The sequence below is a fragment of the Phlebotomus argentipes genome, unplaced genomic scaffold (genome assembly GCF_947086385.1).
Source record: "Phlebotomus argentipes unplaced genomic scaffold, Phlebotomus argentipes genome assembly contig_33, whole genome shotgun sequence".
NCBI classification, from domain to species: Eukaryota; Metazoa; Arthropoda; class Insecta; order Diptera; family Psychodidae; genus Phlebotomus; species Phlebotomus argentipes.
The window spans coordinates 620,523-646,621 of NW_026776167.1; the positions used below are offsets into that span (position 1 = coordinate 620,523).

Sequence of the window (26,099 nt, forward strand, 5' to 3'; positions counted from 1 at the left end):
TCAGAAGGTAAGACCTTCATATTCTCTTTTGACGAATAATACACTATGAGAGCGAGAGAGGATCCACTGTTTCATGACCTCACTATCAAGGGCACTCGTTATGTGAAAAAAACGTGCAGCTTTCCTCGCCACTTGAGGGTTTTGGGAGGCATTTTTGGCGGCAGAGTGAAGAAATAACTGACGAACCTTTATTTTGACTCACTTTCAGTCCTCTTGGAGCCCATTTTACGCCCATAAATACGCACAACGATGTAAAGCTTATGAAATATTGTGGAAGCGAACTGCGTTCAAGGGTAAAGCCCGAAGTAAAGTATCTATAAATGTACATTTTAGATGGCGGCATATTTTACAGTCGGCGAAAGAAAAGATGAACAGAGCAAGAGAGACATAGAAATGTTGGCGGAAGAATGTGGAACAATAAGTATATGGGCTGAAATGGGCAGTGTTTGCGGGTGGAATCTGGAGGTGGATATAAGAACTCACGGGAGATTGTGTATATAGGAAAATTGCTCACAACTCATCGTAAATTCGCTTTTCTTGTGTAAAATGCATCATAAAGCTGTCAGGATTTGCCTCCACTTCATCTTAAAAATGGTGAGCTTTTATGCGCGATACTGTGAAATTTATACACACACAAATAAACATTAGTAATAATTATAGCAATTTCGGTTGGTAAATCTGCAACATTGGTCCGAATATGGCTGCGGGGCAATTTTACCCGAGAAAAATTATGCCGTGGCCCTGGATATAATCCAACTTACAATATGAATATTTTACACCACAATGGCCAAGGTGAGATGATCGTAAAAATGATAAACAGTCACATCACTGGGGGTGAATTGCGCACCCGGGAATGTTTTGTGGGGGTATGGAAAGAAATTATATTATCATCATTACTTGAACTATAAAGTGATTCTCACACTGCGCTTCTCTGGCTGTGTGCTTTCTTCCTCCAAAAGTTGCTGAAGCTATATATGAAGATAAAATGAAATTGAATTCTCTTTCCCGCACCACATCATCTCGATTATTTTTCCACCTCGATGTGCGCTCCTTCACTTTCGCCCTCTTGGCGCACAGAGAGGGCAATTTTCTCTAATTTTCAACACGGGCGCGTCATGGTTGGAGATCGAAATCGAGAATACATCAAACCACGAGAAAAGGTATTAATTTCCTTTTTCAATTTGTCCCCATGACATTCAACAATTTCACCCACCCGCGCAGACAATCTTCATCTTCACGGCGGGTCGTCGTGCAAAACTTGCCGAAAAGTTGAGGAGGGAAAACTCATCTAGGGATGGTTCGATTTTCGTCTTATCAGATTTTCCGCCTGCAGCACAACCACCGGCGGGCAAAAATCGACAGCCACCCACTATTTTGTCACTGGTGAACTTCCACCCTCGACAGAGGTGTGCGACAAATGCTCCTGGGAAATATTCATAAGGCGATGAACTAATATACGCCCTGCCAAATGGGAATATTAGGACACGGAGAAATTGATAATAATGAGGAATTCATTAGTGCGCCGCTCTCTCTCTCTCCCGACACTCACACAGCTCGAGGGTTTCTCACCCGAAAAATACCTCCAAGTGACTCACTTTCACTACGAATGAGGAAAAGTTTTTGCTGATTTGAGGGTTTAGGCGTCCTTTCTTGAACAAATTCCAATTTTAATTCGTTTGAATATTGCTTATGAATAGGAGAGTGAGAAAAGGATCTGGTCACTAATAAAAATCACTTAAGCCGATGCTAAGAACCTTAACTTCATTTGTCCTTTCTGGAGTGGCAACAGTAAAAAAGCAATTTCTCGTTTTAATAGTGAAACACTCTTATTAGATCGCATTAAAACGGGTCTGTTGATGTTTACTCCTTTTCATGCAGAATGCTTGAATACACTGTGTTTATATACAATTATTTACTATATACTTTTAAAGGTGTTCTGCGAGGAGGTGTTTTCCTTTCACATGCACGTATAGTTATGGAAATAATTCTGATGACAGCTTTAAGAACATTTTAACGCACTTTGTTACGTGTCTGCGATTATTATGAGAAACTACATAACTGAGAAAGAATTCAAGTATATGTAGTAATCTAATTAGATAGTCTGCAGAAAATTAACTAGATATTTATTAATAGCTCCAGTTTGTACAACATATTTGCAGGTCATTTAACACGTTTTGTAAATGTTATATCGTACGGTTTGGCAGTTTTAAGAATTCCTGGACTTAAAGTTTGGTCAGGAACTCTTCCTTTCTTGGCCACAGACAATTTATAATCCCGAACAATGCCCGTGAGAAAGGTGAAGAGGAAGGCTTTAGCTAGCGATATTCCCAAACAGAGTCTTCTACCTTCTCCGAATTGAAGAACTTTTTCGCTGTTGCAAAGTTTTGTACCGGATTCATCAAGAAATCGCGAAGGTCTGAATATTTCTGGATCACCCCAAAGTTCCTTATTCATATGCACTGATTGATTTCCTATGAGAACCGTGGTGTTTTTCGGAATGTTGTAGCCACACAATTCTGTGTCGTCAAGAGTACGCCTGGGACCACTGAGGGGCACAACGTTGTAAAATCTCGCAATCTCCAAGAGATAAGCCTCAGTGTATGGAAAACTTCTGTGCTCAGCGATCTTCATGAAATCTTCTTTCGCACGTTTCACTTCTTCATACACTTGCTCTTGAATGTCCTCGTAGAGAGCCAAAGTCATCAGCGCAAGATCGAGAGTGATACTAGTAGTGTGTGCTCCGCCTAAGAAGAGATCCACCATAATGATCATAAGGTATGCATCTGTGTAATTCGGCCTCCCTTTCTGTATTTCAGAAATGAAGGCGTAAATAAAATCCTCATTAGCTTTGTCTTCACTAAAATTTCTGTGATGATCATCAATGATGTTCTGAAGGAAGGATCGAATTTCCTCATTAAAGCGAAGCATCAAATTGTATCCTGAGAATTCCGGAGCTATGAATCGAAGCCAGGGAACGTCTGACAATATCCCTCCTGAAAAATCAAATGCTTTCATTCGCACATTTAGAAGCTGGAATATGTGTTTTGATTTTTCGTAAGGATATTCACTTCCTGCTGCAAAGGTCCACAGGACATTCATGACAAACAGAGCAAGAAATTCCCCTGGCCACATTGAACCTTCTTCCTTCATCTTTTTGTTTATGAGCTTCTTGCAACTCTGCAACTCCATCTCGATCTTCTGTTGCATGGGACCATCGCCAAATCCAACACTCTTGAGTCGCTTCAATGTGAAAGAACGATGTTCGCGCCAAAGATCACCGTCTGCCATTGTGATTCCTGCATAGGTATTGAACGATCTCAGTGTGACAAAGAAGTTTCTTGGGCGTCCCTCAAACACGCGTCTCGCATACACATCCTTTACTGCCTTTTCCGAGAGTGCAGTAATAAAGTATTTTCCTCCCAAGCGGAAGCCCACAACTTCCGAGTTGTTGTATTCTTCAGACCACTTTTGGTAAACATTATGAGCTCCATTCAGTTTCCGAGCAGCTCTTCTCAACTGGATGCTGTTTCCGAAAATCGGCAGCCACGAAGGACCTTCGGAAAATATTAAATACAGAAAACTTCGGTTTTCAAAACGCACAATTACTTTTACCTGGTGGAAAATTTCGGGGTCGCTTCTGTGCACAGTAATAATAAATTACAAGTAATATAATGAATACACATTGAAAAAAAATCAAACTCATGATAAAATTGCTTCTAAGCCGTCAACACTCAACAGTGCTTCAGTTTCAACTGCCGAATGAAACTGAAATGTGGTTAAATTATACGCCCATTTACATTATTGTTTGTTTGTGCACAAAAATATAGCTTTATGGACACGTGTTTTAAAGACGTGCGTGCCAGTATTTTCCTTATTAGCTCGGCATTTACCACAGATCTGGCTTATGAAGAGAAACAATCTTAAAACCTATTATCTTTATTTCTGAGAGCTTTGTTTTTTATATCACCTCATCTAAGAATTAACATAAAATACGCACAATGAACAACAACAATAGACACCACAAAAAAAAGACTATAAAATTTACTCTATAATTATGACCACATAAATTCTTTAGATGACATTTCCACCACTCTTTTAACATTTCGTGTTATCAGTGATGAATGAAATGGTTTAGAAAAATCAGAAGATATTAATGGGAAACTGGTAGAAAATCAATATCATTTTAGTGCTATACCAAATTTTGGTAATCTCTTTTATGGTTATTCAAGTAATCATTTCTCTCTCTCTCTATATATATATAATATATATAATGAAAGATTTGTTCCGACCCAAAATTAGCTCTAGGAGCTTAGGATCTGCTGGTGGAGGAGGGTAAAAAATAAACATCTCTCTATATTATTTGTACGGCATAATAACAAGTCCCAAAATAGCCAATTCATGTCAATTATGATGTTTCACTATCGGAATTTTCGCGGAAAATATCCCGAAAACCTCTTCTATGATCTACAAAGTGAGAAATTACGTGAGAAGTTTCTGCGGCGGGGGAGGTAAAAATAATTCCACACTTCCACCTCCGCCTACTTATTTTCGAAATTGATATTCGATGAAATGCGCGCGTGTGTGTGAAAATGTGTCTTTCTATTTGTCATGACACACACATTAGAAGGATGAAGAATGTTTCTTGTTGCTCATTTCTGCCGAAATTGTGTGTTTTGCGCGCCAAATGTTCATTAATCACACCCTCAAATCCGGAACCACTTTCACCCTTGTCGCTGTTCCTCAGTTGTGGCGCGGGGATCGTTAGTGCTGGCGGGTTGATTGATAAAGTTGGATGCTTTTGCCACCCTCGAGACTTTTCCCTCTCGCGCACCGCCCGTCTAAAATGATGTACAATCGAAATTCAATTTCAATGTCGACTCGGGAAGTAAATATTTCTTATGTTTTTTCCGCTCTTGTCACCTCTTTGGGCGGAAGATTTAGATGGATGCTGATGGTTGCCGCAGAAGTGTCTCAACATCATTCCTGATGGCAGGGACGTCTCGTTTTGGTGATGTGTTTTTTTTTATGCTCGGGGTGAAAATAGCAACAAGAAGAGGTGAAGAGAAATGGCTTTCTCGGTTGGGGTAGGAAACTTAAATTCTGCTGTCGTCACGTAAGACAAGGACCGTGTCTATCATTAGAGTGACGACAGCATTTTGACGTCATAAACAAAAGTTTACAGCATTTCTCGTAAAATATTTTGACTAATGAAATTATATCTATTTAATTTTCAATTTTAAGTTAAGTAGATTATTTTTTTTGGGGTTCAAATTGTGAATAATGATAAAAATAAAATCATAACACAACAGATAAGAAAAATGGTCTAAAAATTTAAAAATCCACTTATTGAATCCAATTTTTTTTATCAGTTACCCATTAAAGCTTATCAATAAAAATTAGCAATGCCCCTTTTTCATGTGGTCCAAAATTAACTTAGAATACGATGTTTTTTTTCTTTTTGAGGGTCCTCGCGCGGGTTTGCTTGGAAGCTTTCAGAGATTTGTAGGTCACAAAAAGATCCTCTTTCCTCAATCCTGGAAATATGACGTTAAATCTATGGTAAATCAGCTTTACGCTTTCAAAAAGATCCCCAAATGGTGTTTTTCCGACTTTCTCTTCGCATGCCTTCTGCCTGATCTCAAAGCCATTACCGTCCTGCGTGGAATGGGAAAGTAATGTATGTGTATCTATCACACGGGAAAACATCCGTTACTTGTTGATACCTTTTAAAGCTCCAAACCATCAGCTGATTTATGTGCTGCTAATGGTATTCCACTGTACTTGTGGAGGACAAACACCCAAAATTCTGGATATTCAGTTCAAAGGTAATACAATCCATCAAAGTGGGGATCATCGTGCCTTGATATGTCGACTCCTTTCTTCCTTTTTTTCCTCCTCACGCTGACGAAAGGGGGGCGACGTTATGAGCCGAAATGCTCGACGTATCACACCTCTTTCATGTCTTCTGTGATTTTTCACCTGGCTCATCACTTCGTGTGAATTTTCACGTCTTGTTTTGCGACGAGAAAACGTCTGGTGAGCGTGGGTGAAAAGATACACGCACTTTGGGTCTTACGGATTTTCTAACAAAGCCAATGGAGGTGAGAGAAGTCGAGCAAAAAAGTCTCTCACGCGCCAAACGCAATAATAAAATATCACTTTCAATATTTTCTCAGCGCGTCGTTCACGAGCCAGTAAAGGGATTTTTGAAAAGCTTGAGATCTGGAAAAGAGGTAGATTTAAGGGGATAATTTTGTGGGTGAAACGATGCAAAAGACCACACATTTCAGTAGATTATTGATTTTCGGATTCTGCCATTATTAAATATTAAGGAAAGTTATCTATTTTCAACATCTGGTTTTGCTGGGAAAATTTTCCACCATGTTAATTATTTCGCTATCCACTTGCACAATTTTCTATTGCTCGAATCTTGAACAGGACATAATCTCTAATCCTCAAGCCCTAATTGGACGCTCTTGAGAATTATTATTGATTTCCGCCATCATTTGAGTTTTTGTTGCGGAAAATCTCCCGGAATGCGTATTTCATATAAAAAAAAAACACAACACAAAGAAATTGCTGAGCAGACCTTAGCCAAGATTGAATGGAAAATCTGCAGAGAAAAAAATGCTGAATTGAAGTGTATACAAAGAAGTCTTCACCATCACTTTGATGACATCTCTGAGATTTGACTTCCTGGTGAGACGGAAAATCATGGAAGAAACACGAGAGGCGGAAATTAAAGGAATGATGGTGTTGAAACCATGGGAAAGTAAGCAAAATCTATCAAAGGGATTTCGGTGTAAGCATTTGAGAGTTCCCGCGGATACATTTGTGCCACCCATTCGGCGTTCGTCCCCCGCAAAGTCTCAAATTTCCCACTGGTGAAATGTCAAAAATCTGGAAAATGTCGAGAGACATGGGCTGAGAGATTCTCACGGTGTGCGGAGAGAAAAACCCCGGGAGCCGGAAAAAAGGAGAGGAAGTCAGAGTGGTTGTGAGGGAATTGCAAAAGAACTTAAATATTTAATACAGTATACATGAATTTTACAATGTAGCAACCTTAGTGTGTATGCGATGTTTGAATATTCCCGAGGAAAAGTAGATTTCCTCCTTGACTTCCTTCCCATCTTGGTCCACGCCAAATCCCCCGAATACCGGCGTAATGGGAGGCATCTCTGTGGTTATAGGTGGATGTTGTACACTTTGATTCAGACATTCATCTTTCTCCGGGCCTGGAAGAGAGGCAGAGTGGGTAATGAAAGATACCGCAACATACACGATGTGTGGGGAGAGAGGAAAACATCAAAGAAGTGACTGCGAGAGAAGATGAAAATTATTTAGAGTACCCAAAAGAACGCCAACAATTGGGAAATTTTCATTTTGTATCACAATCACTAGACTGAATTTTACTCAACACAGGAAGAAGAAAGAAGAAAGGCGTCTGACTTCGTTGAGTTCTTGTTTTTCTGGTCACAGAATTAGGATTGTTTGAACACAAAGATATTTTCTTGTTTAAATTTATTCCTTTACGAGTAATACGTATAAATTACTTCATTAATTAAAATTGTACATAGAATTAAAATCTTTATTGATTCCGATATTCATACTTTTTAGATAAAACGCGTAGTTTGCTTGGGTATATAAAAACATTTCAATGTAAATATTATTCTTTGAGCAGTAATAGAGCAGTAAAGAATTCACTTTAAAGTATAGCAAAAGAGGGAATTCGAAGAGTTTCTCTTTAGTGAGTTAATCGATTAACCTTGATACTAATCTTCCAAGGAGCGTATTTGTCACTCTTTCCATGCTTTCAGATTCCAAACAACTATCGAGGTCCTCCTATGAGAGCAGTGCGAATGAGTAATAGAGGGAATTTGTCACAGATCGGTGAAATCATACACTAAATTGCATTTGATGACTCAAAAGTATGCGCTTCAAGTTGCAAAACCACCAACAACTCATTCGTCCTTCTAGTGCGGCTGCTCCACAAATTGCTAACTTTCGCAAATTCATTTGTCTGCTTCGTCGCAGAGCAGATTTTTTATTTTCCTGACAATATCTGTGATTTATCAGAAAGGCTGCCTCTTGAAATTATATTTGCCGGACAATTTTATCGCATCCGAAGGCCTGTCAACCATGAGGCCTTGTATCATATATCAATCAATATATATATATATATATATATATATATATATATATATATATATCATACTGTACATATATTTAAAAATTAATGAAATACTTTGAGCTGTATATCTACGCATAAATATGTTTACACGGTAAACACATTGTACACAGAGAATTCTTCAAAACAGAATTCAACATCCCGACATAGTTCAACATTATTTGAACTGAACGAAGCCCGGCTCTATCTGTAATCGCGCAAAAAATCAAATGTCGCAAAATCGGTTAAAATGATATCAGATGAAAAAGAGGGAGTCATCTTTTTGGGGTTTCGTCCGTCGGTCGGTCGGTCGGTCGGTCTGTCTAAACGAAAAAAAACGACATCATGGGGGTTTCTAAGACTCTTTTGGTTTAAATTAAATAAAATGTGCATGAAACCATTAAATAAACAAAAAAAATTATTATAAAGTGAAGTTTCAGGGCTTGAGACTCTCAAATATAATATTTTACTATACAACAACATTTATGGTGGTAAAAGTATATTTCAACAAAAAATAAATTAATTAAGCTTAGCAACAAATCGAGTCTTCCACGTTTCGAGTTGGTGGCGTCGCCCAGTTCATCCATAAGCTAGCGCCTGGGCGTTCGTTTACCACGTTCAATTTGGCGCATCAAAATCAATATTTTTCCACTTGTCATATGAAATATTAAAATGTCAATTGAGTTCGTTTTTTCACTCAGTAAAACTTCTCACATTATAATGACTTCAATAAAAATAAAGGATGCAAGAGAGAAATTCTTATGTAAAATTTGCGGAAATTTTCTGCAAGAAAATGCAGAACGCTTCCAATTCAGTTTACTCATTGTATTATAGAGCTTTAATATAGTTTTCGAGCGTTAAAAAAAAACATACAAAAATGCTTGTAAAAAATACACTGAAAAACCCAAAACATGTTGCTCTTCCTGACTTGTACAGCACGAACGTGCAATTGTTTCCTTCCTTTGCTTCAATGGAAACTTTCAATCGACATCCTTGCAAAGCTTCGATTTCTTCTGGCCAACAAAATTCTTCCCACTTGTTTGGCAACATTGTTGGTTGCACTCCACCGATACCATGTCTCAATGATTGACCTCTTCTTCGGGGTCGAGGTTAATTGATAAGAGTGGGTGGTTTGGAAAAACGTTTTCTCAACGATTGCGTCTCAAAAGCGCTCTTCATGGACAAAATGAAAACATGACCGTAAATCAATTAGTTTCGGTATGTAATGTTCGACGTGTAATTAATTACATTTCGAAATGCATGTGTGGAATGGAGCAATTGAACGCACGATGTATTGGCTCGGATGCTGTAGATGGGGATTTCTCTCGGAGAGAGCGAGTCTTTGGAAAAGTCTCCCACGTTCGGGGGTGGAATGAAGGCAGAATCCCTCGGAAAATTTCCTTTTCATTGCGCCTCGTTGGGTGGCGAATGCCACAGTCCAACTTTGCTCACACACAGGAATGAATAATTAACCATTTTGTAAATTATTGCCGGAGCTCAGGGAGCAATTTATTGAAAATAATGAATTTACTATCTGTGATGAAAACATATAGGTCAAGTATGTATGTATGTATTGAATTATTGCGTCGCATCTTTGCGAATTTATACCGCTAAACAATGATGTTTGCAACTTCTTAATTAAAGGGAAAAACACGAATGCATTCACGAGAAGTTTTCTACCAAAATAAAAGAATGTGAATAATTGCATAATTTAAAATTAAATTATCATCAGACAAACAAAAGTTTCTCCTTGGCTTTTATTATTCATTTTGTATACATACAAAATTTCACTGGATTTTATTAATCAAGAAGTCCCAAAGAAAAGTTTCATTTGTACAGTTTTCCACGCTTTGTCGTGTCTTCACATCTTCCGGGGTCGGCAAAGAATGGTGAAAAATGGTAGGAAAATACACACCGCAATGTGTATGGAATCATTTGCTTTATTTATCTTTCATGCTCATTCTTTGTCTATGGAATCATGCCATGAAGTGTGAATTGAATAATTATTTATTTATTTGTGTGGCCCAAGTCAGGAGGAAGGATGAATGATAACTTCTTTTCACCATTGCCCACTTGCGAGACTTTTACTTGGAGATTGAAGAGAATTTCATGGGCGGTATAATTGTCAGAACATGAGACTAGACGGTGTGATTTATGAGAGCAGACCAATACACAAATCAAGACAATTTCTTACAATCAAGATGAACCGTAAGATAAAGTCATGTATAAACTGGAACTGGAGATAATTCTGCAAACATTCTTATGCTTCCTGACACTTTCAGTATGGAAAGGCTTGTTTTTTCGTATATGTCGCTCACCTAAATTATAACTTTTGTATGGCATTTATACTATGATGAGAAATATTGTTAATTAATAGCATAACTGCCTAATATACAGTTGTTTCTCAGCTTTATCCCAATAAAAGAACGCTGTGACTTCAGTTTATTACTTCTGCACTGAATCGGGTAAACGTAATTAAACGCCAAAAAATGAGCTTAATTCGCTGATAAAAGCTTTTCAACACATGAGTCACCAACTGAAAAATTTCCTTTAGTATGAATTGTATGAGTTTCATTCATACCAAAGAAATTCCACTTGCACGTTAACCCATTTATTAAGGTGAAACACAACAAGTCATTCGGGAAATAATCTTAGGGAATTCGTTGAGTCACGATAGAAAGTTTTCGTATCAAATGCAACTGTATAGTGATTAAAAGGGGGAAAATCGCGATAAAGAAAGTCACAATTTGTTGACTTTCCTTATCGTCATTCTCCCCTGGCTTTCGTGTCGCTCTAAATTTCCCCACGGGATGTTTTGTATGCCGGATTGATTTCCCGGGACACGCAATGTTAGACAAGTGAGAACTGCCAAAACACTGCGGCTCAGAAACTGATGCCACCGCTGAGATGGACCTCGGTGAGAATTAATTAACACCGCCACGTGAAATTTTTCATACTCTCTCAGAGATGCACGGGAATTCCTCAGAGAATTTCTCTCCAGGACCGTCACCCAATTTCGCTGTCAGCAAAGTCGCGTAAAAAGTGGTCGCGAAATGCTGTCACACGAGACCCTCTTTCGCTATCCTCGTCATCACATAATACAAAATGCCACAATAAAATGTTTAGTAGATGAAGGTCGGAAAAAAGGTAGAAGGGAAGCAAGCTTGGTGGGAGATCGCGAAAAAATGATAGCAATTCACACCACGAGCGCTAATCATTTAGCAGAATAAACTCACATGGCATTTTTCGCGAGGAGGACGATGGAGAGCAGATAAAAAAGCGGGAAAATGCTGACATTGTTTTTCATTATTTTTAGTGCTTGCGCAAACAACAAAAATTTTTCTGCACACTTTCATCTTCCGACGAGCGCTACTCTTAACTTTTTCTCCCATTCGCCATCCGCACTCATGAATTAATCCAAGCATCGCAATAAGAGAAATTGGCAAATTTTTATACTCTCCCTTCCTTTTTCGCCAAACCACAGTTTCATTAGGCCAATGTGAGCGTAGGAAATCAACTGATAAAATCCCTGTGAGCCAGCAAACTCTCGCTCAAGGTGGACAAGTAAATTCGAGACTTTTTCTCAGCTCACAAAATCGAGTTAAGCAGCTTAATTTCTTCCGGAAAATACGTTAAGGTGAAAATTCATAGAAATGATTAAGAGAGATATCTGCAAGGACATCAAGAATAAAATTGCTATTCAAATTTGTACACTGCATTTTTGCATGCGCGTTATTTTTGAGACACAAAAATAAGATTTCCCATTGAAGTCACTTTGTTCACTTTGTTTACTCGATTATAGCATATCATAATTTTCTTAATTTTCCTAACAAACAGCGCGAAAAGCTCCTATTATTTTCATTTTCACAATCTCGTGTGAAATCGACAAAGATCAATGATGATGGAAATTTAAATTGAAAAGTGAACATCCAATTAAATTTCACACTTCATCTTATTCAATTCTCAATTCGCTCATCCATTTTTCTCCACTCTCACGGATCTATTCTAAATAATCTGTCAATGGGGTGTAAAGGAAAAATAATCATTTGTGCGCTTTCACCCACCCACAATTGAGGGCGAGAAAGCTTTTTCATTATGTGGGTGAGTGAATTGAAATTGGGGCAAAATGGGGGAGACAAGAGAATTTTATTTTGTGGCAACCTCATCTTGAGTCATAGTTGAAGATCACTGAAATGGCAACTGTTTTCGTATTTCCTCGTGCGCCCTTTCCTGTAACTTGTGAACTTTCTTTCAATCCACCTCACTATACTCTCTTGACTTTGTATAAACATTCAGAGAGGCAAACAATATAGGTTTTCCATGAGAGCGAAGATGGAGGAAGAACGGAAGATGAGGAAGAAATAGGAAAAAATGCGAAGGGAGAGTGGGAATATTGCAGGATGAGGATGCACTGAGAAAGGCCAGAACACTCCATGAAAAAGAGTAAAATTTTCCTTGTCTCTCGCTTTTCCCGCCATTTACGCCCATTCCTAGCCTCGATATGGGCTGCCATCCAAGTGGCGGAAAATCACTTCCACTCGTGTATTGTGTTCAGTTTATTCAGAGAAATTGTACGTTATTATTTCACTTGAGTGACGAGAGTTGGAAATTTCTCCCAAGATGATCATCATTTGGAGAGGAAATCGATTGCCTTCAGGTATGCTCCATTCACTGTGTCACTCATTTTCCTGCCAATACCCTTCAATTCGCCTAAAGCCTCATCAAAACGATTTCTGGCCCCAGGAAATTGCTAGAGCAGGATCACTATTTATCGCCAGAGGGCGATTCTATGTGTATATGGAAAATCGAAATGAATTTCTGCGTGAGAGTGACACAATTTAATTAAGTCAGCTTTCAAATAAGAGTGAAATTATTAAAAGAGATTAAATTTACGCGACGAAAGTGTGAAAATCACTTGGTAAAAGAACAGTATAATTTCAATAATAATAGTGAATTATATCAAATGAAATTCACGCGTTCAGTTGGAATTTTACACACAAAATTTGCTTTATAATTCCGTGACCAAACTTCAAATAATTTACTTTGTCAGGCTGTAAGCCGACACTATAGAAATATTGTGATACGACAATAAGATGTGACAAGGATTTACAGTGACAGAGAGAAAGACAAATATAAATAATTTGCTTAATTCAAAACCATTGTTTACCAATGAATATTCATGTGTAAATACTGTTGACTTATCAGGATCAAATGCATAAATTGAAGATAAACTCATATATTTGAAATTGCAAGATGTGAATCTCTGAAAACAAATAATTCAAGCATTGATTTGGATAATTATAATATCAATGAGAACTCAAGTTACAGATTTAAGATAATCAGACATTTTGAATGTAATACTCGACTCTAATTATTAAAAATCTCAAAGGTACTGAATGATGAATGTTTTTAAGGTGTACGCAATAATTTTTTGTTAGAATTATGCAAAACTTTCGTTTTACGAAGTTTCTTATTGTGAATTAAACTTGTTCTCCAATTGGCGAACTAATTGAAGAATGTGAGTTTCAACTGAACTTTATCGTCCTTGATTATGTAATTCAATTCCTAGCTCACGTTGCTCCTTGTTGAAATCAATAAGCCAGCCAATAGCTAAAAAGTGCACCAAATTATTTGACTTTCCAATTGAATTGTGAAATATAATCAAGTCACATCAAATTACATAGTTGAATTGTGAAAAGTTCCACGGTTGGAATCGTTAGATGTGTCGGTTATGGCGAGGGTATAGAAACCGGAGACTTCCCAATTTCAATTCGTGCCCAATGTTCGGTGACTCCTTAACTCAGCACAAATACTTTAAAGGCCACGGTGGTGAAAAAAGTCCACGAGTAACGTTAAGAGAGAGAGAGAGAGAGTGAGAGCGAGATCAATTTTCTGGGAATATTGTTCGACAAACAAGGACTTTGTTGGTTGATTCACTCACTCATAGGATTTTATACACAATATACAAGTGGAGTTCCTCCATTCCCACCCAGCAGTCATACTAAAAAATGGAGAAGGAATTCTTCAGTCGCACACAAGAGGGGACAAAGGACGATTGAATTGGAGCGACTGCGATGAAAGAAGATTAAAAGGAACCTCAGCCGGAGTCTTTGATTTTTTGACATTAAATCCAGGAATTGGCAAAATTTCAAAGCCCGCTCTTCTACCACTTCTTCTGGACTCTCATCATTACCATTGTTGAGCGTTTTTGACTCGAGACTTGTGCTATCTCGACGCAATTTAATTAAATTTTCATTCACAGGCATTATCCGACTGATATTCTATGGTGAATTACATGCCTTTCTTATAATTACACAACCATGAAATTTGACCTATATCGATGCTATCACTTACCCGCCATTCACCCATCAAATTTCACCACAAAATACCACACAGAGTGCAACTGAAGCGCTTTCCCTTCATGCACGCTGGGAATTAAAGTATTTCCTATCGCAACGCGAGAATTCAACTGTGCATAATTGAAAACTTCTCCAGTACAAAGTCTGCAGTATAAATTATTTCGTTGAATTTCTCTCTGCTATGAAACATATGATATTTTCTAATACACAAACGGGGCAGAATACACGGTGACATTTCTTAAAACGGGCAAAATACTGTTTTGTCACCGAGAGGAAAAAAGGTAATTTCTCACAAAATTGCCCACTTCTCAAATATTTTAGTATCTTCCTCGGTGCGCCGAAGAGCGGCAGGAGTTCCTTCATTAGATACCATAAAAATATTTTTATAAATATTGCTAGTACTTTGCCATGGGTTATATGTCTCATTTCGCATGTGAAATTGAAAGCAGACGGAAAAAGCCATCGCGGCGCACAAAAACAAGAATTTTATTGTTGTATTTTTCCAGAAGAAAAATTCTGTTTTCCACACAAACACAAATGCGTTCTCCGATATGGAAATCATTTTAACCCACCCCAGAACGCCCTCAATCCATTCCGAAAAGAGCTTTTGGGGTGAAAGCTAAGAGATGATCAGAGATCAATTTCTGTGGTTTGTGACATTGTGAAATTTCAATCATAAAATAACCATTACGATGCATTTGAAACGGCGCAACTCACCGAAACTCCGCAATATCATACATACCAAAATATTGCCTGCTTCTCGTCTCCATTCATTGCCACGTTGTGATGCACAGCAACACGCACACATTTGTAGATACAAAATAAACCTAATATTCGATTTACAGTTCAATAAAAGCAAACCCATAAAAATAAAACTGCCAAACGATAAGGTGGAATTGTTTGCGGTTCGGCAATTTTGTATACAACTGCAGAATAATCCTTCAGAGAGGCGGAGCGGAATTTCAATTGTCGAGGGATGTTTGTCAATGGATTATTGTGTGAGAACTCACTTTCCAATTAAATTCCCATACCCAAAAGCTCACACGATGGCGTTACCGCAGAAGCGTAATTCATTCCATCGGAAGGAAGAAAAATTCCACTGCCAATTCAATGCTGAAGCTTTTCGGAAAGGATAGAACTCTTGCAATGTTCAGATTAACCATGAGAGGATATAAACGGCTTTAACACCCCCTGTTGAATTTCGAATAAATGTTGTCTCAAATTTAAAAAAAAGGCGAGGTTATTTTGAAGGATTGAACCATATATAGTTGATGGAAATGGCTTTCATAGTTTACTGCTCTTTTCTTTTGAATTTGAGTTTCAATTTTTGAATTCTTTCCATACTTTTTTAAGTTAAAGGTATAATTACCTGAAATTTTTCACTAATATTGTATTATGCATACACATGTACATATTTTATTTGAAGTCTTGGATCAATCTGCATTTGTTGGCTCTCTAACCTGATCCCCTTAATCTTGAGCATGCTCTCCCGGAAAACTTTCAACAGGAAGTTCACTTTTTCCACCCACCTACCCAAATTGAAGGACGTAGAGCTTTACAGTTTAAACAAAGTTTATTTGATGTTTGCTCCTTAAGCACTATATAGTTACACCCCCACTCTCCACGACGCTGTGTCACATGTTATCGTGAGAAAAGAAATGGAAGGAAAAGGGACGAGAAAACAAGGTAGATCAAACAAAATAGTATTTTTTTCGAGGCATTTCGTATATGTGATTCACCTGGATTGCGGGTGGGTAAGCTTTTGCTGGAAACTTTCCAATTTATTCAATCGATTATTGCATAAATCACTTGAGGGTCTCGCTGAGCAAGAACGCCTGCTCTTGGGTGGTCCATGGATTGACTTATGCATTGGAACATGCATGAAATTCCATTCAATCATAATCAAATGGGGGTGAAATTGACGCGAGTGGTGTTGGTTTTCTTGCACATTTTTGCCTATTCTCTAAAAAGGGGAATTGGCGGGAGTTTTATGTTAGCGGTTTAGTGGAATGGAGAAATACATAGGAGGGGAAATTTCCTTTGAATGAAAATCACCAGGGAAATTCCCCCTTGTGAGTGTGCCTGAGTATGGGTGCAAAGTGGCTGTTTTCCAGGCACGAATATGCCCGAGTTTGAGCGAGGTAAATGACTGCAATATCAACTATGTGTGTTTTCGGGAGATTGCCGAGCTCCGACCATCCAGTTCATCTGTGGCACATCCACGGCACCGGGTGTCGATATTTTTTGCCCATCCAGTTCTCTGGCAATCGTGGCAGCGACCGGATGCTCGGGCGACCCTCTCAGGAGATCATATATATCGCAGTGAGAGAAAAGTGGCCCCCAGCGGGAGTGCGTGGTAGACGGAGGAAGTGGATAAATCTGAGTGAATGTGGGGCGAAATCTGAGATCTGTGTGGCGACACTGTGAAAAGGGGGGCGTGCTGTACATGTGACCGATGGACCGGAAACTGTGGGACACAGATTAAATTCATTACTTCACAAACAATTTGCCAATGTTTGGCGAGATTTGAGGATTTCTCTGCCTCTGTAAGTGTAAATAAAAGGCCGGGACTGTTCGCAGTGTGCATGAGAGAGAACCTGAACCAATGAATATATCCCAGTGACTGAGAATTTTCACAATCCTCATAGACAATGGCATTGGTGATGTTGTAAATTTATTTATGGTAGTGCAAGTGAAAGGTTGAGCATGGCTAGTGGATTGGCATTTGCCATGGATTTAAATACACGTGGATTTATTGCCATTAGCAAATCATACGTGGTGTTACATTTCAATTAATAAACAATTTTCCCGGAAAATCTCCACCCCGCGTCGGCAACGGAAGCTTTTGGGGCTTGTGAGACAAGGTGAGAAGAATTATAAATGAGTTGACGAAAGCGCCTTTCTGGCGGCTCACAGATTAAGATGAACGAAAGACATATTATATGTCTCAGAGAAAATGAGGAATGTCGCGTGTGTGAACAGGGATTAACATTTTCATCACACATGATAGTACCCAGCATCAAAAGCTCATCTCCGCGCTCAAGTTCAGTCAACCCGCCGTGTTGGGGGTGAAACACACGCCTCTGGATTTCTGGGAAAAGTGAACTAATTGTGGCGTGCTTTTAAAAATTCCATCTCCCGCTCCGTCTATTGATAAATGAATGAAACTGTGATTGATGAATATGGTTTTATTTGATGTTTTTCGCAGTATTTTTCCGGAGTTGAGCTTTTGTTCTGTATTGATTTTTCCCATCTCAATCTTTTTTGCACAACACAGGATAAAATTAATTGTAAAAGACTATAAAATTTGACCGAAAATTAACCTACAAAGTAAATAGTTCTCATAGTTTCAAAATTTTAAACACAAACTCTGTCTATTCATAACATCTATATTAATTCACAAATAACAATGCACGTTTGGTAATTTCAAAATCTTATAGCAAGGAAAATCGGTGACCTATTTGGCTATACACTTTTTTATATTTCTTCTACTTCCTTGCTTTGCAAAGGATGGAGACTTGGAAGGAGATTTTTTCCCCGAAGCGCCATGTATGAGCCATGACATCACTTTAAGACATACGATGATGGAAAGTGTCTCGAAGAAAAAGACGATAAAATGTAATTGATCACCAAGCTGATCACATAGAATTTGTGAGAAGGTGGATGTCCTATGAAAGTTTAATTTTGCATTGGAGGAGGGAAAAGGAAACGAATATGTTTTTCTCTCTTGTGGAAGGGAAATAAATTTCCTATTAAGTATTTTGTTCCCTGCTGAGAAAATTCGTTGTCGATTTTTGCTGTCTATAAGAATATATCTTTTAAAGCATGGGCGATGAACAGAAGAACGCACCCCAAACTCCAGTTCTCTAGGACTCATCTTATGAATATTTCTACAATTTTCCCCGACTTAGATGGCAGATAAGCCAAAATCGAAGTTCATTTCACCCTTTCCAAGGGCCTCTCGCGATTTCGACATTGTTGCGAGAGCTTTTTTCCATCTTATTTGCCCCGTTCCCCCATTTTATTCAGTGTTAGGACGTCTATTCAACATCCCCATCATCAGTTTTGTGAATTTTGCGAGGGGTTCACGACTTTTTTCACTCCCTTTTTCATCACACAGCCTATCCAAGAGATCCAGCAGATATTGAAGAAATGTGCCCCAGAAGAGAGGGATTTTTTGTGAGCCTTTGGAAAAAGAGTACGTGTGTTTTCCTGCCTCATTTATTGGATACAAATTGAGCGAAGAAATTAATACACCCTCGGAGGAAATTTATCAGGGAGGGTGTGTACAGCCAAAAGATTCCTATCTATGCAAATTTCATTAAATTTTTTATCTACCCAAGTCGCATGCCTATGGCAATGGGAACTGAGTGAGAGAGAGATTCAAGAATGTGTTACTCTTCCTTTTGGAGTGAATTTTCCAACGAGGGGGTTTTATCGTGCCTCGAAAGTCAATGATAATGAGATCAAGGAGTTAATCAGAGGGTTGTTCCGTCGGTTTAGGGAATTTCATTTCGAGGACGTGTGTCTTGAGGTTATCATTCAACGTATTTAATATGCTTTTTCAATGGTTTTGTTCAGTCTTCATTCCTTTATAAAGAAGATATTAAAGATTTGTTAATATTTCAGAGGTTTTCATTTCGCATGAAGATGTTTCGCTGCTTCTCTTGTTAATTGAGCTGGTTTCTCTGTGGTCCGTGGGAGAATTGTTCACTCACAAAGATAATATATTCCACTATGGTGTGTATTCATTTAGTAACAATAACACACGCGAAGGGTGTGCTTATCTACCTTTTTCTCAGTGTACTGAAGCTTTTGAAGTAATCTGCGGCCTATTCAAAATGAGGTGAAGCTCAGCTTTTTGATTGACCTCAGAATGACATGGTGTGATGTTGAAGAGCATCACGAGGGAGGCTTGATTTGATTAAAAGTTAATAAAGAGAAAGTCTCGCATAGTGACAAGATTCTCAATGATTTTCACACAGATCGAACTTTATCTAATCAATGGAGTGGCATTCTGGGTGGATGAAGTATCTAACAAGCTCAGAATAGATAATAATCTCCCTTAAGTACGGGCTGGAATGGGTGTTTTCGGAAGAAGTGAGTGTACAAGATGCTGAAATTAATTCCATTACATTAATTTCATAATAACTTGTACATTTAGGTACTCGATCTCTCATGAGGCCTCAACTCCTCGCATTCTGGACACCTTCAATGGTTTGGGGTGGAATTTGCTCAGGAATTCTGTACAAATTTCCATCTAATTTATACACAAAGACGCTCTATCAATGTTTCGTGAGATGAGGACAAGTATAAGGGGAAAAAAACTAATTCCTTTTGCCCAGAACACCTGATGTTTCAACTCCTTGCTCCAGTCCCTGAGACGCGGTCTCCACCCTTCCAAGACGTTTATCATGAAAATTCCATCCACGAAATTGATTTTTATCTATATTACCGCACCGCCGACTTTTTCACATCAACCCTCCTCAGCTTCTTGGCCTTCGGACGTGCGGCATCCCCAAAAAGCGTCCTACTTGCGCACAATATTTTGATTTATGCCGAAATGGTATGAATACCCCAGTTCATATAATCAGTAACTTTCTCCTCCTCATCCACTTCCTCTCTGGTCGTGGGTGCACACAAATTAGGGAAAAATTTATGTGATAAAGTAATTTTGTGTGTCGAAATTTTTTTCGCTATTTCCTTCTTTCCCTTCTCACCAGCCCACACTCAGCAATTATGCTTCAACGCCACTGAAGAATGCCACCCATGGAAATTGAGCAACCAGTTGGGCTGAAAAAAAGACAGGAGGCAGACAAAAAATTATTATCCGTCTCGAAATGTGTCTGGAAAAACATTCTCACATTATTTACGTCACACAATTTCCATATAAATAGCTGTTTTCATTGAATAAATTTCACCCTGAGCGCGCCGTGAGTCGGGTTAGACGCCCCATAGATTCACTTTTCACATGCGGCCGTGGATGAGTTGTCTGTTTATGGATTCAGGTTGTTTGGTGCTTTGACTTGAGAAGATCCCAATGATGATGGGGTTTTTCTCTCGCTGCATATTTAAAGCTCTCTTCTCACCCCAATATTCCGCCGACACGCTTCAGTACACCTCGTTTTGCCTTTTCACGCCACACTGCAAAATTATATTATGGAGTATAAGTTCCCTTCATGTCTCTTACAACCCTGTGCTTTATGTGCAACCGTTGATCCTCACAAACAACATACTCACTATCTTCTGCACGGCAAGGGGTTGTTTGTTCTTTTTCAGGAGAGGCGAAAGCACAGAACAAACCATTAAGAGACTGAAGTTTGCCACGAGGAAAGTTTATTTAAATTTCAGGAAGCATCTTGAGTGGATTAAGATGACATTAGAATTAAATCTCATGCATTCTGTCTTCAATAGGAGTGAAGTAATTGGATTTTATTTTTGAAAGCCATTTTCTACTCACAAAAATTAAATAAAATCTCTACAAGAATCTAGAAGAAAGCTATCAGAATATGTAATGCTAAAAGTTAATTTGGATAGGATTGGAAGTCAGGAATAAAGTTATATATGAAAATAAAACCAGACTGTAATTTCAGGCAAAAATAACATCTGAGTCGCTCTTCTTATTAGAAAGTTCTCATGCTGAAAATCTCTCTAAAACTAAAAAGCGACAGCAGGAAGAATGAAGGATGTTCCTATGACATACTTATCTAATTATCCTCTGCAATTATAATTTTCCGCAACTTCAACGGAAGTTTCCACTCAAGTTTCTGAGAAATCTTTCTCCCTTCATTCTCAGATGCATTTTTTATCATCCCAATTAAGGCTCTTCATCATCATTGTTCACGCCTCTATGCTGTTGCTTTTTCCGTCAAGGAGAGCAAATTAATATTTTTCCCATAAGCAGTAAAATTCACTGGAGGATTTTCCGGCCATTGCTGACTTTATTCTTTTACTATCGATTGGGGCCCGCAAGTGGATGAATGGGCCATAAAAATTATGTCCCGAAGCTCTTGTGTTTTCATATACCGAACAAATTTCTATCTAATAGACCCTGTGGCCACATAAAACGCGCTCAAGAGGCTTTGCAGCGCAGAAAAAGGGGCTCAAGCGACACTGTGTCGAATTTTCCAAAGCTGTTCACTGTGCATTTGTATTGACGTGGACATCCGACCAAGAGAAGCTTATGAGGAGCTTTCAGAGGCCAAACAGACCGTGGCAAAGGAATTGGACATAAAAAACTGGGCGACACAGGAACAGAAGTGGTACAGAAAAGAGTTCACAAACTCCATCCAGGGTGGTGGGGTGTTTTGCACACATTCACCGTCAGCAAATGAGCACATCTTGTTTTGAATTGACGTTCCGGTTTTCACATTATTTCTACAGTGCCACAAAAGCCATGACATGGCATTACAATAAACATTTTCCGTGGTTATGATTTAAAATCTATACATGTCAAAGTGACAGAAATAGTCATAAATAGAGGATGAGTCAAATGAAATTACAAACCGAAATCAATGAGGTGAAGAGATAGATTTACGTGTCATTCAGTTTGCACATTGCACAATTATTTTATGCTTTGCCTATTGCTCTCAATAATTCCTCGAAAAAATAACGACAAATGTTTATGACAAAGTACACATTTTCGCAACTAGCACGAAAAGTAAGCTCAAATGCCTGGTTTGGTTTACAGGAACGAACTGGAATTGTGCGAAACTCTCAGTTCTAAAAAGAACGACATAAACATTGTGAATATCATGCACGTGAAAGTGACTATACAAGAGAATAGTTATTAATATATTCAACAAATATATTTGGTTGCATTCCAGAAAAACAGAATTCATTGTGTGAGGAAAGTTGGACGAACAGTTTTTGTGAATTTTTGGAATATTCTATTGATCGTTTATTGTTGATCAATATATATTTAACAGAGTTATTGTACATATATACAATGTACGCATATACTATATTAAACTTATTCATAGCATTGAATATTCTATCACTTCCAGATTAATATTCGATATATTCCTTTGAAATATTTACATTGATCATAAATCGCAAATAGAAATTTAGGCGGTAAAACATTGGAAGAACATTCAATTAAGTTATTTTAATTAATCGATTATTATAACTTGTTCAAAGATCTACTGAATGGACCGAACCAAGTCATTCGAGTATCTTCCTAGCGTCTTTTTGAGTTCTTTATTTATAATTGCAAAATCAAATATCATTGCGTATGTCAAGAGTGACATTTTTTGCATTTTTGCCACGGTCAACACAAACAAAAGTGGAAAATATGTATATTTAACTCACATCTGAAGCAGAAGTCGATTTCTGTGAGTGTGGGAGAGAAAACACATATTACTAATGATTGTTTGGTGGCACACGAGGGGCGGTTTGATTTGAAATGCAGACGTGTCATGTGGAGTCCCTCAAATGGAAAGCACTCATTATCAGAGTCTGGCGGTAAACATTTATTAAACCTTCCCGCTGTGAGGCTCAAACTCAGAGTGTAACATTTGACTTCACAGATGAGAAGCGGTGGCTTTGGCGTTCATTTACCCAAAATCAAACAACCCCAAATTTATGTATTTCGGAAGTAAAAGGATATATTTGTGCGAATTAATCCAAAATTATCTGTGCATGACGCCAAGTGGAAATTTTTCCTTATGAGGTTCACAATGCGGAGCTTTAGCGAGACGAATGTGTGTAGTTTGTATGGTGGATCCAAGTTTCTCCACATCGACATTCCACTTTTTAGCCTATTAAGCGACGAGAAGTGCGTGACATGAAATTCAATGTGAGATGTAAATGAGATTTTTATTCTCACCATCATCATGATTTTCTCTCTTCTTTTTCCCTCACACATGAAAGTTCCTCACACTCTTGCCCAATTTCTCATGCTCGTGGAAAGGGAGGCATCTATTGAAGAAAAATTTCATTCCTCCGAAGAAAGATATACAAAAGAAATTACCACGCTACTTGTATGAAAAACGCTCGGAGCAACTTTTGCTTTTTATGGTTCCAGCGGTTCCACATTCACCATTTTGCCCTGATTTTGCATAAGGAACAAAATAACCTACCGTTCTTATGTGTTTTTGTGAATGTGTTTCTCAAATTTATTGGAAAAAGTGTAGAAAAGGGAGAAAAGTGTATCGCTGAAACTCGAGCAGTCCGCGAAGGCTCATATGCTTCCTTTCTTCCAAGAAGCTCAAATGATGTCAGAGTGTCTTCTTGTGACAAGCACGCATCATTTGAGAGGAATTTGGTTGTCTCCTTCACTATTAAAAGGTCAAATTTTGGCTCGTGTGTGAATTTTTCCGATGGAAAGTGAATTTTCACCTAATAAATTCAATTATATTTTTTAAGTGTACACTCATTTTGACATGATGCACACAATTTAATAAACACTATGTAATAACACACACACTCATCGATAAATATTTTTTTGAATTAATTGAACTTTTTCATGTCTGCATCATGTGGAAAATTTATATGACAGTTTCACATTGATGAAAAATCTCTAGAGCGTGAAAACGTTAACGGCTGGGGCAGAAAAAATTAAAACACAATTTTTAATCATAGCACTTGCTGAGAGACCCCAGTCAAATGTTCGTTTCTTCACATGGAACGTGCGTGAAAGAAATTGTAATTTGTGCGGAAAGTTAAAAGAGAGAGAGAGGAGAAATATGCATGTGTATACGCCATATATTACCGTCCTCTCGATACCATCAACTTCTTCTGTCCGCCCCCGCAGACGAGAAAGCTCAAAAGCTCTCCCCAAATTTTAGGGAAGCCAGAAAAAAGTCACGTTCGTTCAATTTAAATGGTTTGTCGCGTTCTGCAGCATTTTAACACAAATATACAACAGCCGTGGAGGCGGAAAAGGCACTCCTCTTTGCAATGGGAGGAGAGAAGAAAAACTGTTTTTCTCACCACCCACAGCAACACCCTCTCAATGTAGTCACTTAATGTGACACACTAAAAGATATCCATGGTGCTTTATTTGTTCCACACACAGACACAAAGTCCCTGGTGAGATATTTCTACCCGAGAAGTGAAAGAAGTTGCGAAAAACATCTCGGAAAAGTAAACTACTTTGCAATTGCAATCATTTTAATGTATAAGGGAGAAGCTCGATGGAGAAAAATCCTCGTGCGATATTCATTCAATATCAAGCGGAGATTTGCTCACCCAAGTCGCAGTTTATTCCTCAATGGTAATCATTTGCATTCAATTTCTTGAGAACTTTTTACACTCACGCAGCCCTTCGATAAAACTACCAATAAGGATTTCAGGAGGAATTTACTCTGCTTTTCACGGCCAAGGGGACAAAAACTTTGTAAATTGCTTCTACTCAAACTTCAATTTGTTCACAACATAGCGAAGTCCACATATATTTTATTACATTTAGTATATAAATATAACCATTGTATTCGTAATAGCGCTTGTCTGTCCAAATTCAAGTTGAAGACATTTTTTTTTAAGTTAGCTCTAGGAACACTTAGTCATGAAACTTCACGCTAATGCAGTGACTTCCTCTAAGTCCCCTTGCATAACTCTACAGTATCGCATTCAGCTCTAATAAAAGAAATCATGAGGAATTCCTTTCATACACTCTACGTGAAACATTTAGTTGCAAAAAATCCCCCGATAAAATTCAAATCATTGAATTGGTTTTGGAGTAAAAGAATGTTAGTTAGAAAAGGTAAACCCCGTCCAATAAAGCATCCTTTATCTCTCCACTTCCACGCCATTCAGCATCTAACTTAGGAGAAACACACGTTTTCTTTTCCCATAGCAAAAGCGTGAGAGATTTCAATCAATTTATCAGAAGCACGATTTCACTGGCTTGAAGAAGATGGATTGTCGTGAGAATTTTCAGCAAAAGTAAATTTTACGGGAGTTTCACTTCATCGTTGGAAAATGTGTGAAGCGAGCCAAAGCTCTCCGCGTTATTGATTGCAGAAGGGAAAAGTTTTCAATTAAACCCGAGCCAGTACATGATGATAAAATTACAATTTTAACACGCTATGCTCAATTATGATGCTTCGCGCTGATGTTTTTGCTTGTATTTTTGTATCACTCGCGAAGGCTTTGTCTTTGTCATTCACGCATTTGTCTCATGGCGAAAATCATATTAAATATTGCATGAGAAAATGTGGAAAACACGAGGCAGTTTGCTCACACTTCAAACTTTCCTCTCCACCCGCCTACCATACATCGAGCATAAATTAATGTTGTACGAAATTCTCAACATTCCTACGCCTATGCAGCAAGGAACAGTGAGAAAATGGGTGAGTAGGTGTAATAATGGTTGAAAAGACTGAACAAATATGTCGAGATAAAATTGAGTTAATAATGGAAATGTGATAAGAGACACTCATAGAGGAACTTTTTAATGCCTCTCACGAGAGAAATGGCAACCTCCGAATTCTGGTGTTGCTTGCCAAAAATCACACTAAATATCCTGGACCGATGCGCAAAAAGGCGAGGAAAAAAAGCTAGCGCGAGAGGATGTGATAAAGTGTGATTTATTGAAGTACCAAACCAACAAAACACACAAACATTTCGCC

At 38.2% G+C, this 26,099-nt stretch overlaps 2 protein-coding genes across 2 annotated transcripts in view; one reads left to right on the forward strand and one right to left on the reverse strand.

The window, feature by feature from the left end:
* Nucleotides 1-1,205: 1,205 nt before the first annotated feature.
* On the reverse strand, nucleotides 1,206-3,703 carry LOC132256932 (probable cytochrome P450 305a1). The gene is made up of 3 exons (XM_059753541.1): nucleotides 3,613-3,703; nucleotides 2,195-3,554; nucleotides 1,206-1,461 (listed from the first exon to the last, which is right to left on the reverse strand). The coding sequence occupies exons 1-3, from the start codon at nucleotides 3,701-3,703 to the stop codon at nucleotides 1,206-1,208; spliced, it is 1,707 nt and encodes a 568-aa protein (XP_059609524.1).
* A 13,039-nt stretch (nucleotides 3,704-16,742) lies between these two features.
* The window catches only part of LOC132256898 (leucine-rich repeat-containing protein 24-like), a 59,779-nt gene continuing 50,422 nt past the window's right edge, over nucleotides 16,743-26,099 (forward strand). Inside the window, exon 1 of the mRNA XM_059753493.1 lies at nucleotides 16,743-17,390. The gene's annotated coding sequence lies outside the window, so the exon portion shown is untranslated. The remainder of the gene's footprint in view (nucleotides 17,391-26,099) is intronic.